Raw genomic sequence first — 20154 nt, forward strand, 5'->3', positions numbered from 1 at the left:
AGAACACAAAACCAGGATTTGACCCGATTAGAATAACTCAACCAGGATTTGACCCGATTTTATAACTTAACCCAGAAATTGATTTCCCCACTTTCTAAAATCCCCAAATTCGACGAACCCTAAATTTGACGAACCCTAAATTTGACGAACCCTAAATTTGACGAACACTAAATTCGACGAAGCAGAAAATCGAGCGAGTGAGAGCCTTGTAATCTCGATTCGACCGAAGCTCTTCAATCTGCGTCAATAAAAACAAGGTACGCTGCATCAATTTTGTAACTTTTTGTCGATAACTCGAAAATCTCGGTGGCTGTATCTTTCGACGAATCTCTTGGATTTTTAAACCATATTTTTTCGACGTTTATGGTGTGGTGTAGATTCAAGGGATGTCGATTGTTGAATGGCATAGTGTGCCCGCATTCCAGGAAGAATTTCCTGGTTTTGACTCTGATGGTGAAGATCGTCAAGAGCGTTACGAGTACGACATAGAGGAAGCTTTGACACAATTCACCGATGGACCTCCTATCATGCATAATGTGTATCCTGATATACCGAATGAAGGAACTGAAGAGCAACAAGCAAGGAAGAGGCGATACAATATAAGAAGAGGTGATGGGAATTTGTTCAAAGGGCAATTATTCACCAGCGGTATTGCGTTTAAGGAGGCTGTGCTCGATTATGCTCTCAAAACTGGCTACAATATCTCGCAAAACAAGTATGACAAAACCAAGCTGAGCTTCACATGTGGCGGTGAAGGATGCTCATGGCGCATCTATAGCTCAATTTCTGGTAAGTCTGGTACGTGGCAGGTGGTAACATTTCAGTCGAAGCACACATGTGTCCCTAATGGGAAATGCAAGATGTTGAAGGCTCCTGTGATTGCTCGTTTATTCTTGGACAAAATAAGAGAAGAACCTGAGTATTACATGCCTATGAAGCTTGAAGAAATGATTATGGAGAAGTGGAGGATCTCTGTCTCAAGGCCTCAATGTCAACATGCTAGGAACAAGGCATTGAAATGGATTGCGGTAGAGTATGCAGAGCAGTTTGCTCGGCTAAGAGATTATAAGGCTGAGTTAGAGCTATCGAATCCGAATTCTTCTGTGGTGGTTGACTGTGTGACAAATGATGAGGGACAACATGTTTTCCAGCGGTTTTATGTGTGTTTTGATAATCTGAGGAAGTCCTGGAAACAACATTGCAGACCGCTTATAGGTGTTGATGGGTGCTTTCTCAAAACGGTTCAGAAAGGCGAGCTGTTCATAGCCAATGGTCGAGATGCTGATAATCGGATCTACCCCATTGCTTGGGCTGTAGTTCAGAAAGAAAATACTAATAACTGGTCATGGTTTTTTCAGAAGATCAAGGCTGATTTAGAACTTGGCGATGGTGATGGTTATGTCTTGGTTTCTGATCGTCAAAAGGTAAAAATCACTTATATTTTTCCTCTTGTCATTTTAGTATTGAGATTAATCGCTTAGTCAATTGTGTATTCCCTTTTAACTTTGTACTAATGTTTAATGTAGGGTTTTCTTGCTGCTGTCAAGGATGAGCTACCTAAGATTGAACACAGAATGTGTGTCAGGCACATCTACATGAATTTGAAGGCTCGGAATGCAAAGAAACCCGAGTTGAAGGGCTTGATCTGGAATTTAGCTTGGAGCTATAATGAACCAGAGTTCAGAGACAATCTGAAGAAGATTGAGCTCTTTGACGAAGCTGTTTATGCTGATCTGATGAAGACTAAGCCCGAGACTTGGTGCAGGGCCTTCTACAAATTAGGAGTTTTGTGAAGATGTGGAGAACAACTCCGTGGAATCCTTTAACAACTCTATAGGTATGTCTCACTGTTAGCTCTTTATGTTTATTTTGATGGGGTTTTTAAGACTATAGGTTCATATTTGTTTCAGGTAAAGCCAGAGATAAGGCTTTAGTACCGATGCTTGAGACCATTGCAAGACTTGCAATGGTTCGTATAGCTAAGAGAAGTGCCCAAGCTGTTAGCCACGAATGGTTATGTACTCCATACGTGAGTAAGTATTTAGCTGAGTTGCATGAGGATGCTTCGAAGTGTATTGTCCAACCATCGACCAACATGAAGTATTATTCAAGCCTCCATGGATGTGCTTACCGAGTTGATTTGGTGGAGAGGACTTGTACCTGCAGAAGATGGGAAATAACCGGCATTCCTTGTGAGCATGCCTACGGCGTGATGATTCACAAGAAAATGGAAGCTCAGCACTATATCTGCCATTGGTTTAGGACCCTTACGTGGAGAAATCTTTATACAGATGGTGTAGTTCCAGTCAGAGGTGCTCGCTTTTGGCCTGTAGGAGAAGAACCCTCGATAGTGCAGCCACCGGTACCAGACATGCCTGGCCGTAACAAGGTGAATAAGGCGGATAAAAAAAGGAAGAAAGGACAAGCTGAATCTCCGGTTAAGAAGAAGAAAGACAAGTTGCTGAAGAGGATCATGCATTGCAAAGTTTGTGGAGCTGCTAATCACAATTCACGGTTTCACAAGAAAAAGAATAAGACAACAATGGTTAAGTCTTATCTTCTCTTTATGTTGACTAATGTCTCATCTTCTCTCTATAGTAATGTAACTTTTTCTTTGTTTTTTGCAGGCTTCTCTAGGTGAATCATCATCTCAGCCGGAATGTTCTCAAGGAGTTCTTACTCAGCTTGGAGAATGAAGATTAGGATCGTGTAGTTTTTTGGACCTGTTTGGTCTCTTTTCTTTTTTTCTTTTAACCTGTTTTAGGTGTTTTGGAACCTTGTTACAAAACCTTCTCTATTTGGCATTTTTTTCGAACCTTTACTGGTCTGTGGAGTTGCATAATGCCTAGGTTTGTAAACAACTCAGATCTTTATTTGGCATCTATTTTCGGGCATGTTGTGTCTGTGGCTATAAATGATGTTAAGGTTATCTTATTCAGCATATCTTATGTTTACAACTGAATCAGGATATGTTAAGACTCAGTTTACAATTTAGTCAATATATCAAATGAGTGTAACACAAATATCAAAGACAAATGCAAATTGATTCAACCATTACCACATGAGTTTCAAACAAGTACCATTACCACATGCCTTTCAAACCCAAAAAAAAAAACGTCAAACAAGCTTTCCAAGAGTACAAATAAACTACAAATAAGCTTCAAACAAGCTTGCTACAACCAAGGATGATCACACATCCAAAACACACAAGCAACATCAATTTCTTCATTTCGGATTTTGCTTCAAGAACTCTTTCTTCCACTCGTTCAACAATCTCTTTCTCTAACTTCAACTCAAACTTCTCATACATCTGCTTCTCTACCTCCATACGATCTGTAGCTATTGGTTTAACAGCTTCTTCAAGTCTATCTATTCTAAACTTTGAAGCCTCAATCTCATTCAACAATGCTTCATCAACCCACTTGAAAGTGTGGTTGTCATTGACAAGCTACATCAGATCATAACCACTACCACTCAATTTCGGATAAATTTCATAAATTCAGATAATGACAAAGCTAAAAGAAAGGGAATCATACCTTTTGCTCAACCGCAAACCCACAACGGTAATATCTCCGGTATGGGTTAGAGTCAGACTTAGAAATTCTGGCCACAATGCCTTCTCCACACGAACATCTCTTAGGCACCCCCACACATCTCCCTCTTCCTCGACCACCTGATGCTGCACTCGAAGCTCCCGAATCATGGCTCGTCATCTTCGAGTCTACAAAAAAAAAAATCATCAAACCCAGAAAATCGAGTGTTATGAAGTTTCTAAACCTATGTAATCGACCTTAATAAGCTCGAATCAAGTAAGAACACCTATCCTAACAACAAACTCACAATCGCTTAAGAAATACGAAATTTCGGGATTTAGGGTTCGTCAAATTCAATTTGGGGATTTTAGGATGTGTCGGGTTTTTTATGTTCAAATCGGGTTTTAAAGGGTCGGATCTTCAGTTTGGTCGGGTTTAAAACTCGTTCTGGTTTCCAGCAAACCTGGTTTTCTATCTGGTTTAGCACAAAAACCATTCAAATCAACGGTTCTGGTTAAAAATGTTTACAAAGATACGATTAGGGGGTAATTGGTGTGGAAACTTTTAACAGGGTTATATAAGACGAAGCTCAAACTATGGGGGGATCTATTACTATGTCATAGTTCTCGGGGGGAAATAAGTCGTTTTCCCATAATAATATGAGTTGTAACCTTACAAGTCAAAGGATCAACCTTATTGATAATTCTTCTAAAATCCTTAACCGACTTAAGATTCGGTCAATAATAATAAAAGTAAAAATGAACACCAATAATATCAAAGAAAAAGGAAAAGAACAACAAAAGGAAAACTAAAGTCCAACACCAAAATGGAAACAGAGTCTACGCTGCATCAGTAGGGTAACTCCTGGTTTGGTCGGATAAAAGGCAATGTGGCTTGACTAAATTCTTCATCAAAGGTGGTTGGTCGGTGATATGCTCTCCCTCAGTTGATATGGTGCATATGCTACTGTATCTCCTTTACCTGATGCACACACACTGAGATCGATGTTTCCTCACCAGCACCGGTTGTTGAAGACTTATTCACCTATTCCGCGTCTTCAAATGTTGAAGCTGTCAATTCTATTGTTCCTGTTCTGGGTCGAGAACAACGTCCAAGACCACAGCCCAAGAAGCTCTCCAATTATTTGCTTTACAGCAGCAGTTGCCTAAATAATACACATCTTTTATAATTGTCCCACATCAGCGTCTCTGATTACGTTCCCAGGTACGACACTATACCTCCTTGAAACTTATATTTCTGACGTTCTGTTTTTCTCTGGTCATCAAGCTTTTCTAGCAGATATTATTGCTGGCGTTGACCCAAATAACTATAAGTAAGCTCTCAAGGATAAGGTTTGGTGTGATGCAATGCAAAAGGAAGTTGGTGCTTGTGAATTTTCTCGTACTTGGGATGTTGTTGATCTCCCCGATGGCAAGGAGGCACTTGGTAATCAGTGGGTATTCAAAATTAAGTATAATGCTGATGGTTTGATCGAACGATGCAAGGATCGTTTAGTGGTTCTTGGCAATCATCAAGTAGCCAGTGAAGATTTTACGGAGACTTTTGCTCATGTGCCAAAAATGAGAACAGTTTGTAACATTTTAAAGTTGGTGGTTGCGAACAACTTGGGAAGTACATCAGATGGATGTGCATAATGCCTCCTTATATAGATCTTGAGGAGGAGCTTAACATGAAGCTTCCATTGGGTTTTCGACACTTGGATCCAGAGAAAGTGTGTCGTTTGATAAAATTTCTTTACAGTCTCAAACAAGCACCACATTGTTAGTTTGCTAAGCTCACAGTTGCTTGAAAGGAGGTTGGTTAGATTCAATCATATTCAGACTATTCGCTTTTCACATACTCTTGCGATGTTGTTGAAATTCGAGAACTCATATATGTTGATGATTTGCTAATTTGCGGAAATAACTCTGCTGCTTTATCAAAGTTTCAAGACTATTTGTGATGTTTTTTTTAAGATAAAGGATCTTGGCAAATTAAAATATTTTTGGATTTGGAGGTTGCCTGCAATGAAAAGGGATTGTCTTATCTTAACGCAAATATGCTTTGGAGAATATATCAGAAGCTGGCTTGCTCGGTTCCAAACCAGCTACTTTTCCCATGGAGCATAACCAGCACTTGGCTACAGATACAAGTCCACTTTTACCTGACACATTGCGCTATCAACGTCTCATTGGCCGCCTCATTTATCTGCTCATCACATTGTGAACATTGTGAACATTCTTTCTCAGTTTATGTAGATGCCGTGTGAGGGTTATTGGGAACCTGCATTGTGTGTTGTGCCCTATCTAAAATCCACTGCTGGTCAGTGTTTTTTTGTTTTAGTTATGCTGCAGACTTGACTCTTACTGCTTATTGTGACTCAGATTATGTTGCTTGTCCATTTACACGAAAATATTTGAATGTGTATTTGATGTTTCTTGGTGGTTCCCATATCTCTTAGAAAACTCAGAAACAAGGCATGGTCTCTCATTCTTCCGCTGAAGCAGAATATCTTTCAATGTGTAATGCTTTAGATGAGACTATATGGTTGTGACAACTTTTTACCTAGCTCGGCTATCCTCAGAGTCAACATGTTCGTATTTTTGTGACAGTTAAGGGGTGAATCACATTGCTGCTAACCCGGTAACTACAAGAAAACATGTGATTCCCAATGAGCATATCCGTCGGAAATTCGTCTGGAAAAGGTATTTTCGACGAATTTCCGATGAACTGTGAAGGTCGGAATCATCTTATCAGAAATTTCCAACGGATTTCCGAAGAAATCATTATTCCGACGGATTTCCGACGGGCTTAACATTTCTGACCGAATTCCGAGGGACGTGGTATTCCCGACTATTTTCCAATGGCCCTATGATTCTCGACGGATTTCTGACAGCTCTCCAATTTTGTCATTTACTGACGGATTTCCGACAAAATTAGTTTTCCCACAAAAATCCGAGAGATAGAATTTGATAATTTTCGACGAATTCCCGACGGATTTCCGGTGAAGTGTTTTTTTTTAGTTTATGACGGATTCCCGACAGTGTCCAATTCCCGACGTAGTTCCGACGTAATTTTTTTTTTAATTTTCGACCGATTTCCGACCACTCTTGTATTTTAATAAAAAAAATTATTTTATATATATTTAATTGAAATGCTTAATTAAAATTAAATTTGAAATTCAATTTTATAAATAAAATAAAATTCATACAAAATATTAAATATCCAAATTACAAAATGAAAAAATGAAACAAAAAAATCAAATTTATTTCTAATTTCCTATTCACGTACTTCCGGATGTTCCTGTAATTCCGCCTGTCCCCGAACTTGGTCCCAGAAAATCAGGAAACTTCGACCTCATCCAGCCCCACATGGTGGCAAGCTCCTCTTGCATATCGCCTAGCTTCATCTCTGTATCCTCCTTAGCTTTCTCCAAAGCTGCTACTTTCTCCTGGAGCGCTTAGTTCTGCTCGATAAGATCTTCTGGAACCTGACTAATGCCCAATGTCTCCTCCTTGTATAGTACTTTCCCAAGACTACGTCGACATCCTTTATTGACAGGAATTACCTGCAAATATCAAACAAATATTTATAATTAACAAAATTATAAAAGAAAGAGCACTTTAATTATAAAAGAGAAACAAAAACAAACTTACTTCGCAAGCCCGGCGGTTGATTTCCTCGCACGGGAGAATGACGGGCGAAGAAGAATCACCTTGTGACTCTTGGCTGAGTTCTTCATCCACCTTGTAACAAATTGCAGCTACAAGAGGATCTTGAATTACTTTGGTGTTCTTGTTTGTGTGACACCCCTTCATCAGCTCTAGATGATTTGGAAGCTCTCCTCCTGCCGCCTTTGTCTATAAAAAAACTTATAAATAAAATTTTTACAAGGAAAAAACTAATATACAAAAGTATTAAAGAGAAAAAAATATTACTATTTGGTCTTCTCCACTCAAAAAAACTCATCAAACCGGAGTTGTGAATGTATTCTCCTTTGTCGTCTCGTTGACTCTTCTTGTTTTTGGATTGTCTCTTCGACATCTTCTCTGTCTCTCGCTGTTGCCAATAAGGTATGAATTGTTGCCACAGAAGGATTCAAACTTTTCGGTTTTTCTTGACCTTTCCTCCACTTCTGTTTCAACTCGTACATGTGGTTAGAGTATTGCGTAGCACACTCATCCAGAAACAACTTCTAGATAGTTTTAGTGAGACTGCTATGCCAAGTAAACTCTTGCCAAAAATTAATTTAAAACATGTTATTGTTAGATAATACTAAATAAAAAAATTGTTAGTTATAATACTGATAACTAAAAACTTACCGTAAATTGTTTGAACAAAATGTTTTTCTCTTCGACAGGAAGATCAGAGAACGTCGGGTATGGCTTATCGAGCATCGAATGCAGCATTTGTAAAATGCATTTGCTAATCCCGTTGTTTGAATATCCAAACCTTTACAAAAAAAAACTTATTATTTTCATAAAACATATTACAATAAGATTAAAAGTTTAAAATTTTTATTTACCAAGTCGCATTTCCTCGACGGAAAGGATCAAGCACCGTGCATAACTCTCACCCTGGCTGTAGAAATAAATCGTTGATACTATCGTAGAATGCCTGGGAAGACAGAGAAGGCACGGAAGACTCCGGGATCCCCGGGATGTCATCAGACATGTCCGGGATGTCACTAGACTCCGGGATCACCGTCTTATGAGTCCTCTACAAAGATCCATGATTGGTACGTCATTCTATCGGACTGAGACGATATATCAGATGTACGAGCCAGAAATTCCCCGTATTGAGACAATGACCTTTAATGAAATTCTGAAATTAAAGTTATAAGAATATATAATTTGAAAAACATATAATAGTTATTGTAAAAACAATTTTCTTGCAGTTTGATAAAATATACATATGCAGGTACATCCCCTCATATTTTCTCGCAGTTTGACAAAATATACATAGGTAGGTACATCCAACATATAATAGATAACTTAGAAACTATTTGCGTATTTGCGACATGTACATCCTCTCATATTCTAAAATTTCATCGCAGTTTGATAAAATATACATATGCAGGTGCTGTTGTTCCTCTTCGGTTAGTCGTCGAGGCATACCTTTTCCACTAACCCTTCCAACTTGTGTAAATATGTTTGGGACTTCCACTGGATAAGTCTGTGGCACACCACCATCATCATGTCATTCTGGTGTCTGCTTTTAGTTTTACTGAAGATGAAAAGTATTAGCCGGCAAAATTTGACCTCTCTTCATTAATGCTCTGTGCGACAATAGAACCTTCAACTCTTGCAAGATTTTTCACCTTCTTATTTAGGTGGAACATATATCGTTCAAAAGAATACATCCATCTGTACTGAACGGGTCCTCCAAGTGCTGCTTCCCTTGGGAGATGAATAGGAAGATGTTTTATAACATAAAAAAATCTGGTGGAAATATTTTCTCAAGATTGCATATGATAACGGGTATTTTTTCCTCTAAATTTCGGATACTGCCTACTGTAAGTGATCTCGTGCACAGATCTCGGAAGAACGCACTAATACTTGCATAATGGACATAAAAGTACTTAAAATAAGTATTATATGTACATATACAATTAATATAAATAATAAGTTACTAGTAATTAAATTTACCTGTGATAGCTCCATGAATGTTTTTAGGTAGAAGTCCGGCAAAGGCAAATGGAAGGAGGCATTGCATAAAAACGTGGCAATCATGACTCTTCATCCCACACAACTTACCTTTCCACTATCATCGCAATTACGCAGGTTAGATGCATATCCATCAGGAAATTTGTCACTTTCCTTAATCTAGTTGAAGAATTCTTCTTTTGAAAGCGCATCTAATCGGAAGTTGGAGGCAATGATATCTCGTTTGTCATTACATGCAGGTCTTTACGAGAACAACTATTCGGTAAGTCTAATATTGCCTTCAGACTATCTTTGGTCTTCCCTTGCACATTAAGTACAGTATCCATGATGCTGTCGAAAAAAATTTCTCAATGTGCATAACATCAAATTTATCCCGAAGTAGATTGTCCTTCCAATATGACAAATCAAAGAAATTACTCTTCTTGTTCCAATTGTGGTCTTCATGCCCTTGGGCAGGAACATGAAACCGTCTTTGTCAGCACATGAAACCGTCTTTGTCAGCACCAAAATTTCTTAACTGGATTATATCTAAACCTGTAGGCTCTGGAGGTGGAGCATCTTAAATTTTTTTGTTCTTCCTAAACAATGTTGTACTCCTCTGATATGGATGATCGGGGGGGGGGGGGGGAAATCATCGATGACAATCGAACCAAGAAGTCTTTCGTCAGTGTTATATTGACAGTACGTACATGCTAATTTTTCGTGAGTGTACCATCCAGATAGCATACCATGTGCCGAAAAATCACTTATCGTCACATAAGAACCGCTTGCATTACAAAATTATGTTGTAGAGAAACATCGAACGCTTCAACGCCATATTTCCATAACAGCTTCAACTTAAAAATTAGTGGCTGCAAGAAATATCAAGAGATCACTTGGGGTGCTCTGGTACAGGGACGAGTATCGTGAGGAACAAAAACTCTTGTTTCATGCACAAACTATGTGGCAAATTATAAGGTGTGACAATTACTGGCCACAAAGAATATTTCCGCCCATGCTTACCAAAAGGGCTGAATCCATCCGTGGATAATCCAAGGTAGACGTTTCTTGACTCAGACACAAAACTAAGATAGAGCTTTTGAAAATGTTTTCACGCTTCTGCATCGGAAGGATGCGCAATCTCTCCATCTGAGTTGTGTTGTGCATGTAATCTCATGGGAGCTGTTGTTCGCTCGGATTGATATAACATTTTTAACCTCTTTTTTAATGGCAAATACCACATCCTTTAATGTGGAACAGGTACCCTGCCACTTGTTTCCTGATACCAAGGTTTGTTACAAAATTTTTACTTCAAAAAATGTTCGTCGTTCCTCAGAATATCATACAATTGTCGATGCAGACATCGATCATTTCATATGGTAATCCAAGCCCGCCTACAAGTTTATGAATCTCGTAATATGAAGCCGGTGAGATATTATCTTCAGGTAAAATATCTTTACCAAAATCAGTTATCGCATCCACACAGTCTTCGGCTAAATTAAAATCCGTTTTATAGTCATCAACCTGCTTGCGGTTGATAAAGGCGATAAACCCTCTCTACATCCTCCATACAAAGGTTGCTTAGCTGCATCTAGCATATTCAAAAACTTGTGGGCTTCTAAATGAGGTTCTTCTATTCTATTACCATTTTGAACATACGATGCTATGTTTTCTTGAAACGCATCATTCACCATCTGAACAGTACTACCTAGGTTTGCATCATTCACCATCTAAACTTCCGGTGTTGTTTCTTCTATCTTACCAGAAGCATTGCTGTAATAATGTACCATTGAATCAGTTTCTCCGTGTGTATACCAAATCTTGTATCCCGGCATAAACCTATTCCTATACAAGTGATTCCATAGTCTTCTAACAGAGTCTCATCTGTAATTCCGACATATAAGACAAGAACAATAGATTTTACTATTTTCAAGTCTCTCACTATTCTTTGTCGCAAGGGTCATAAATTTTTGAACACCACTTGCATACTCATCGGTTAGTTTTCCCAATGTTGGATCAAGACGAGGCTTATCCATCCATGATCGAAAATAATTATAGGGGTTTGACTATTTTAAGTACCGGTCGAAAATCTGTCAGAAATACCAACCTATTTTCGACGACATTTTAACCATCGGTTATTTTTGAGTTTTCGGTCAGGATTCTGTTAAAAAAAATTTTCGGAAAAAAACCCGATGGAAATTCCGTCAGAAATCGTGATTTTTTTTTGTAGTGGGTGTATTATGAGCAGATTAAACATATTGAGGCTGAATGTCATGCCGTTCGTGATGTTATTCGTGATGGACGTATATCTACTATGCATGTTAGTACGAGCGATCAAATTGCAGATTTTATTAACAAAACTGCTTGGTTGACAACAGTTTAAGCGATTAGTGTCGAAGTTGAGCATTGTTAATCTCCATGCTCTAATTTGAGAGGAAGTATTGGATCGTAATATATTGGATTGGGTCTTGTGTATATATTATGTGAGGGTTCACCGTCAATAGGTGATGTATATAATTGTGTATGAGTTGATTTTCGAATAAGAAAGCACATTCTATCTTTTCTACAACTAGCAATCGATGTTAAAATTAGAATACAGAAGACAAAACTAGCCATCATCTGACCGATTATGAGTAAAGAATATGTAATAATTTTAATATTTTTCCAAGTGCTTTTTTTATCTTGGGATGTTTAGATGTTTAGACGACAAACAAAAATGATAAGTTAAATGTGTACGTTATATATAACTAGGTGGCTGGTCCGCGCCCTGCGCAGGCTGATGATCTTCCAAAGTTTTTTGAGTTTAAAATGTAATATTCAAACCACATTTGGAAAAATTTTTTGAGTTTAAAATGTAATATTCAAACCACATTTGGAAAAGTTTTTTGAGTTTAAAATGTAATATTCAAAACATATTTGGAAGCTTATAAATTTGATTTTTATAATGTTAAATCTATATACTTAAAAAATCATATTATAACAACTGTTCATTTACTAATGTTTGAGTTCAAACAAACAGAGCTATTTAAAACGTTATCATAATTAACACTTAGTCATAATATAAGAAAATCCAAAAGATAAATCAGTTTAATATAAGAAAATTCAAAAGATAAAACAGTTTAAAAATACCAATGACCACCAAAATCTCATAACTAATATCCAATGTAATCTAAAACATACTTTTAGTAGCAAACAAAACAACCTGTTCAAATCAAATGCGAGTTTCTATAAATGTTTATAAACACGTCTTTGTAAACAACATTCATTGTCTTCTTCTGTGCTTTGCCATTCTTATCTGTAATAAGAATCTTCAACCCTTGGCGTGTTGTAACTCTAGACACGGCAACATAAAACTGACCATGAGAGAACACTGGCTTTGGTAAATATAATCCCACCTTTTGTAGAGTCTGACCCTGACTTTTGTTTATAGTCATAGCAAAAGCTATGGTAATAGGAAACTGCCTCCGGCGCATTCTAAAAGGAAACCTCGCTTCTGGTGGTGACACAAACATTCTAGGTATGATAATCGTTTTTCCTATTTTCTTCCCGGTGATATGGCTTGCCTCGATTACATGCCTAGCTAACCGAGTAATAAGCAACCTCGTACCATCACATAAACCACCCTTAGGATCAATATTTCTAAGCAACATTATTGGAGCTCCTATCTTTAACTTGAGAGAATGATTTGGCAGCCCTGATACCTTTATACTATTAAGGTACTCCTGTGTATAGACGACTTCATCTATTTTGCTTGTGTCTGAAGTATCAATGCTATTGGCACTAAGGTATTCATGTTCTTCACCTAATCAAAACAATTCAAACTATGTTAGTACTGATATATTATATAATATAAATACATATTAAAAGGAGTTATGAGAAATCATATAACGAAGACCTTTGAGTTCTGATAGCATGAATTCATTGATAACGTCGACATCCTGATTCCGTGGACTGAGTATTGCCCTTTCCTTAAAAAAAATTGGTTCACGGGTGGTTGTGTAAGATTGACCATAAATCTCCGAGACTATTCTCTTCACAGGATCACCTTCTCCGCTTATCAGCAAATCTGCTGGAATTTCTAATTCATCTTCTATGGTATCATGAATATTTAGTTTTCCATCACCAATATCCAAGATCCACTTGGCGAATTCTTCAATTTCTTGATTATTGAAATCATTATCGCCACGAAGCAGTCTCATATTTGTCTTTAGCTGCAGAACTTTGCAATCAGACCAAATATGAGACGAATTCACAGTTGCCAATATAGTCTATGAGCTGTTGCCTCCGACAATAACGGGGAGTATTTGTCGAAAGTCACCACCCAAAACAACGACCTTTCCACCAAATACCTTATCACACTTTAATATATCACGCATAGTCTGATCTAGTGTCTCAAAACAATGCTTGCTCATCATCGGAGCCTCATCCCATATAATAAGATCGGCTGCTTCAATCAACTCTGCTTGATGTGATCCAGAACTCACATTACAGAATGTATACTCGTTCACAACCATGGGTATTCCAAACCGAGAATGCGCTGTTCTTCCTCACTCTAATAACAATGCTGCAATGCCACTTGATGCAACATTGAGAACTATTTTTCCTTGAGAACGAAGAGCAGCGCCTAAAAGCCTCCATAAGTATGTTGTACCTGTCTCACCGTATCCATAAACAAAAAACATCCCACCGACACCTCTTGTAACTGCATCCATTATCTCATTGTAGATATCCTTCTGTTCATTGGTTATTGTTGAAAACAACTTAACATGATCGTTTGCAAGTTTTGCACGATCGTATGATTTCTCGTCCCGGATTAGATGATTTGATTTCTTATACTTTCCAATATCATCAGGGACTGGCATCTCTCCTTTATAGTCGGATAATGAATGACCGTTCTGCGCATATACTTCTCTATATCTGACAAACTAAGATTCTTATATTGGGCTTCAGTCAACACCAAACCTAGATATACAAATAAGTATGTAAGCAACTAAGATAATGTGATTCTTGTAAAATAGTTTATAATTTCAAATCCATCTTACCTAAGTCATTCTCTTCACGCCTATTATGATATAAGAAATCCTCAGTTAATATTTGCCAAGTAGTATTCCAGACGTTGATCGGAACTGCTACACTACTCGAAAGAAGCATTATAGCAAAAAGCTTACGAATAAACTTTCCAGTTCCCCAAAGACTGGCCTCTTTAATTCCATCGATATATTCTTTATCGTCGTCTAACAAACCAAGCGCAAAGCATGCTTCTCGAAAAGAAGAGTATATAACACCATTAACCTTTTTTAAGTCATCAAAACTCTCAGGGCCCTTCACTATATTGAGAAGAATCCTCAAATGATATGCGTCTTCAACGGAAGGTGAGACATACACCAGCCTGCCTATGGCAAAACCTTATTTTCGTATTTTCCATTTCCGCTGCTTTGAGACCCAGACGAATTTTGTTGGGAAATCAGCATATGTTAGCGTCTTTTCCAAGGCATATTCGTTGTTTGCCTCCATCCACGCTAGAAATTGTGACTGACCTACCGATGCCTTGTTTAACACTTGGTCAACGCTCTCTCCTTCGTGATATATACACATTTGTTTACCAGGCAAATAAACGAAAGTTGCACTACTGCCGTGGTTCGGTACTGTGTAGAAATCTTTAGAAGCCTCCATGAAGATTCATATGGTGAATTGTACCTAAGAATGAGCAAATAAAATAGAAATAAATAATCATGTTTTTTTAATTATACTTAAGTAATTATTAAAGTGATCCAATCTTAATAATTAGTTTCGGAAAGTTACCTGCAATTGTAATGTTGCTCAACCTCATCTTGGGATATAACGGGTTTACCGTCTTCATCCTCGATCGCTGCTCTAATGTAATCTGGACCCTTGTTTACATATTTGAATAGGTACTTTATAGACCGGGTTTGATTGCACCACTCAACGTTAACATGTGCCCGAAAACGCTTTAAGAGATTTGGATTATATGGGACAACATGTCGGTTATCACACAAAACACCCCTCTTGAGAATGGTTCTTTTATCTATACGACGCCTATAGATGGGGAAGCCAGCATCATCAATTTTAGTAACTGATCCAGTAGGCTTAGGAAAGAATTTGTACACCTTTTCTCTGCATACGAACATTTTTTGGATTGTCATCACCACATGGTCCATGTATCATCAAGTCTCCAACAATTTCGTACAAAATTGGATCCAAGTCCTTGTCCGGTATCTCCACTAATATAAATCTATCTATGTCCTCGCCTGTTGGTAGTTTGGATTCGGGTTTCAAGAAAGCAACCATGTGGGCATGTGGAAATCCTCTTTTTTGGAATTCAATGGTATACATCGCTGAAATAAAAGTAAAACAAATATAAAAAGTTAAAAATATATGTAATAAATTGAATTAGTACCTATACTTTAAATATAACTTGGCACGATTTATATATTATGACTCTTTACTTATATTTAATCTTTTTGACATACCTGAATTAACGTGGCCCATAACGTGGTCTTTCGTTATATAATTCACTAAATTACCGAGCTTCATTTTAAAAATCATGCAACAAGTATCTGGTCGATCCTTGATCTTTAGATCATGTTTTTGCAAAAACCTCGTTATCTCAGGCTATTTTGGATTGCAAGTAATTGTTATGAAAAAATCCGGGTATCCGTGGTACTTGCATGTTGCCATCGCGTCTAGGTAATGTTTCCTCATGAATCTCTTACTTCCCGTGAATGAAGCAGGTATAAGCACCTTTTTTCCTTGTCCAGAAAGATCATTATTGCCACGTTCACCAGATTGTTCAATCTTATCAAAGTTGTCACACCTTAGCTTCTTTTGATTATGCCATATATAACGAAGCCTATTTGATTCTACCATCGTATATGCGTCAACCAGAAACTGCTGATACAATCTCCCAGACATCATATTGGGGATTCTCCATGCCTGTCTTGAATGTGAAATGCGAAAAACTCGCGCATTGTCACGGTTGTGCGTTTCCTTCCAGATGTATCCACATAGCCAATATCGATACCTAATCTAAAATCATCTTCACCATACGGAAATAATAACGGATACTGCAAAGGTAAATAAACCGGATGCAACTCACTTATTCGGTATAAACCTACAGACTTGCTTTGAATAGCGATGTCTCTTTTTTCTGTTAACATATTTAAATCACCAGGTATCAAAGCCGCCACATCGTTCTCAGTAGGTAAGTTATGCGTTCGACCATCAGTAGTTCGGCCACTTGCAAGAACCAACTTAAAACCTTTAGAATTTTGATTCCCAACAAATCGTTCGCGTGTAGTTCTTAAGGCTTTAACATGAGGATTATGATCATCTAACATCTTCTTCAGAAGCTCCACGATATCTGCTCTCAGCTTGCTCGAATTACCGACATCCCTGAACAGTCGTTTTGGAACTATTATTATTTATAAAAATGAAACACTTTATTGATATAGATTAATAATAACATTATATTATATATAAAAATCGAATATTACCTATAAGCATTCATCCTATTTATAACTTCGTTGATGGTATCATGGATATATAATTGTAGGAAGTTTGATTGTTTGCCAGGTGCTGGTAACATATCTCCGATCAAATGATAATTTTCACCACACATTTAGAATAGATACGGACCATTACCGTTGTTTATAGTATTATCAACCTTTCCACCAAGTGACGTAAACGAAAACATCATATTGTATGCCCTTATGTATTCACGGAAGTGCTTCCTCGTGTTATCGCGATTATACAATAGCTTTAACAACGTTTTTGGGGGAGCTTTCAATAACAGTAGCTGAACTTTGCCACTTTGACAGCACATCGTGAAAACTGGAGTAGACGATAGAGAGTGCTTGTTTATACGTTCTCCGAACCACATTAAAGCATGACAATAGTCACATATGTAAGATTGATCACCATCATCATAATAACCTATAATTGATTTAAAAATTTTAAAATATAATAACTTGTATATACTAATAAAAGGGAATTGGTTTCGATTTGTACCACTTTCCATCAAGCCAAAACTCGCAAATGAATTAAATTCAGGGTAATTCGGTGGTCTCTGTTTTTTTGGTCTTGGTCGTCGTTTGTTCGAATTACTTGGTGGAACAGCATCTGAATCTTTGTCATCGTCCGTGTCCGAATCACTAGCGACTAAACATAGAACATCATCGACATCAACGGACTCTGGCAATATATCTATAAATTTACACAATCAGATAAAGTTAGTTACAATATTTAATATAAATCAATATAATCTTGTATTAAATCTATATAACCTTTTTAATTGCCTATTGTTCGTAAACCACGCTTGGATCGAATGATATTCAGTCTATTTTGTCTGGCTATTCTTGTCATACCAACACGTCCAATAGATTCTATATCAATGTATTGATGATAAACTGACTTTGGCAACGTTGGTGCATACGTTTCAGCCCTTGAAACGATTGCTATATTAATGATAATAGGTAATTCAGTGGGATAGCAAAAGTAACAACACATGCATTTTTTTCAAAGAAACAGAAACACTTACGACGATTTAAAACAGGGATCTTAACAACCCTAGGTTTCGTTATTCTCGTTTTCTTCGGCGCCATAGTTTCTGATTAGGTTTTCTTTTTTTGTACGATATTACAATACGTGCATGAGAAACACTAATTTAACATATGTAGGGTTTTCCTATAATTTGTAGGGTTTTCATTTATTTTTTTGTGAAAAACCCTAATTTAACATTTTCTTTATTTTTTTATTTTCTTTTGAGTTTATGTTTATAAAATATTTAATATAAATAGAAGAATTGGTATCTTAATAGTTTAACAATTTCATGTGTTAGTTAATGAAACTATTAGAATATAAAAATGTAAAAATCGCATATATACACAAACTGAAATATTCCACAATAAAGTAATGTGTGTTACTACGCAATTTATAGAGAGAGTTAAGTACTTGTTCTAAATTTATCTTTCTTTGAATCAATAATGCATCCAAATAAAACAAACCATAAATTTAAATATCCATGAATATCAGTACTAAAGTATATAAAAAAAAACCCAGAACAACAGCGAGAATTCTAAGAATATCAGTTAGAAGATTTCAAAACTTATGTGTTTAGTCATTGTCTTCTTCCTCTCTTCTTGCTATTATTTCTTTCGTCGACATTAGGCATTTGGATGGCGAATTCAGAAACTCGTTTTGATACAGGCGATGGTGTCAGTGATGCAACTCTACCTGAGTATCTAAGTTCTAAATCATGTTTGACGGATCGAATTCCATGATTTTCAAACTTATTTAACATATCTGCATCATCGAGAACGATCTGAACTTTATAAGTTTGACGCCTGTTTGACAGATTCTCCGTTGTTATTCCGATTTTAAAAAGGAGTTTCTTCCCAACCAAAGCAGAAAGAGCTCGTGGAAGCACCAAAGTTTCGTCCTGATGCCAAAATATAAAAACATATTATATATAAATAACATAAGATTATATGATCATGTACACAATGTATTATAAAATGATATACCTCAGCAACCTCCCCAGCTAAAGTATCTGCCTGAACTCGGAGAAATGCGCTTGCAATTTTATCAAACAGTAAGAATCTTATCTCCTCGCCAGCCTCGTCGGAAACAACCAAAACTAACTTATACCTACGAAAATATGAATATTTGTAAAGTCAATAATAATGTTTATTCAAATAAATACTTTGAATTTATGAACCATTTACCTGGCTACAACATCTGAGACAGCCTTGCCACATTCTCTACAATCAAATAGCAAGGAAATCGTCATCGGTAGAATCAGATTCTATTGGATGAACTGTTTTATTGCAAGTTTTGCATGCAATATAATACCATATAGGATTATATTCGACTCGAACAACTGTCGCAGCAGTAACACATTTCATTTCCTACACTCGAAAAGAATTTGATTTAAATATTAAAAAACAGATCAATCTGGAATATATAAAACATATAATTATGATGTATATATTTAAAATATACTTGATGAACACGTACCGTATCAGCATAAACAATACCCTGAATTGTCTTTCTTTCATTTCTATCAAAGAATTCATCTCTCCATGAAACAGACTTAGTGGATGATGATGCACTTTATGTTCATTGGATATCACAAATGTAATCGTTGGCAACCTACCAAAAGACATTCCGTTTAGTATTCATGATATCTCTAAAAGTAAACACAAACAAACAGATATCATTACTCACAAGGCTCGAAAATCTTCAATTTGTTTAGAATGTGGATCGAGAAATATCTGCGTTGCGTTGAAAGAGTTTGAATACTGTATACTCCTACAAGAATTAGAATTAAAGTTATTAAAAAACTCATAAAAATTGTATATGATAAACTTATTTTTTTCACAACTGTTATCAATACAATTAAGGTCAAATATACCTTTCCATTCTGATACTGAAGCAAATCTAACAACACACACGATCATAGACGCACTATTTTTTGTCACCTAGTCGATTACTTGCTTTCCGAAATTTCTCCACAGCGTACAAGTCAAGCGATTATCACTGTACATAATCAACAAACTAAATAAATTATATATGATTTTAATAAATATTATATCATACATTATATCACTATGAACTCACCTGACATTACGTAGAACAACGTCCAACTTTCTTGTTAGTTTTCCTTGAGCGATGACGTCAGAAGTTTCTAGACTAACAACCTGCCCTATGACATCTACATTAATATTTATAAAGAATTAGTACATATAAGATGTATTATACCATAGTATAAATCGATAAATATAGTAAACAAAATATAGCTAGCATACCTATTAAAACACTGTTGTCATAATCCCCGTTACTTATGGTTGAAAATTCCTTAAAATATCTATAAGGAAGTTTCCTAGGAAAGTTATCACAAGGTGTTATAACAGTAGTCCTGTAGAAACTTATTTTAAAAGATAAAGGACTTATCCTAT

The 20154-nt window shown here is 36.6% G+C and overlaps 2 protein-coding genes across 2 annotated transcripts; one reads left to right on the plus strand and one right to left on the minus strand.

Moving 5' to 3' along the window:
• Positions 1-386: 386 nt before the first annotated feature.
• Positions 387-2696, plus strand: LOC112083091. The gene is made up of 4 exons (XM_024150821.1): positions 387-1424; positions 1527-1759; positions 1894-2545; positions 2628-2696. Exons 1-4 carry the CDS (start codon positions 387-389, stop codon positions 2694-2696), a joined length of 1992 nt encoding a protein of 663 aa, XP_024006589.1.
• A 464-nt stretch (positions 2697-3160) lies between these two features.
• LOC112083092 (uncharacterized protein At4g04775-like) lies at positions 3161-6942 on the minus strand. Its single transcript, XM_024150822.1, has 3 exons — positions 6825-6942; positions 3537-3721; positions 3161-3448 (listed from the first exon to the last, which is right to left on the minus strand). Exons 1-3 carry the CDS (start codon positions 6940-6942, stop codon positions 3161-3163), a joined length of 591 nt encoding a protein of 196 aa, XP_024006590.1.
• Between the last annotated feature and the right edge of the window lie 13212 nt (positions 6943-20154).

This window comes from Eutrema salsugineum, unplaced genomic scaffold (genome assembly GCF_000478725.1).
Source record: "Eutrema salsugineum unplaced genomic scaffold, Eutsalg1_0 scaffold_7, whole genome shotgun sequence".
Lineage (NCBI taxonomy): Eukaryota > Viridiplantae > Streptophyta > Magnoliopsida > Brassicales > Brassicaceae > Eutrema > Eutrema salsugineum.

Coding starts and splice junctions, on each gene's coding strand:
- LOC112083091 (XM_024150821.1), top strand. CDS start 387: ATGTCGATTGTTGAATGGCATAGTGTGCCCGCATTCCAGGAAGAATTT. Junction 1,760..1,893: donor AAGACTAAGCCCGAGACTTG/GTGCAGGGCCTT, acceptor TTAAGACTATAG/GTTCATATTTGTTTCAGGTA. Junction 2,546..2,627: donor AAAAGAATAAGACAACAATG/GTTAAGTCTTAT, acceptor TGTTTTTTGCAG/GCTTCTCTAGGTGAATCATC.
- LOC112083092 (XM_024150822.1), bottom strand. CDS start 6,942: ATGAAGCTAGGCGATATGCAAGAGGAGCTTGCCACCATGTGGGGCTGG. Junction 3,722..6,824: donor AATTACAGGAACATCCGGAA/GTACGTGAATAG, acceptor TTTTTTTTGTAG/ACTCGAAGATGACGAGCCAT. Junction 3,449..3,536: donor GGTTTGCGGTTGAGCAAAAG/GTATGATTCCCT, acceptor GATCTGATGTAG/CTTGTCAATGACAACCACAC.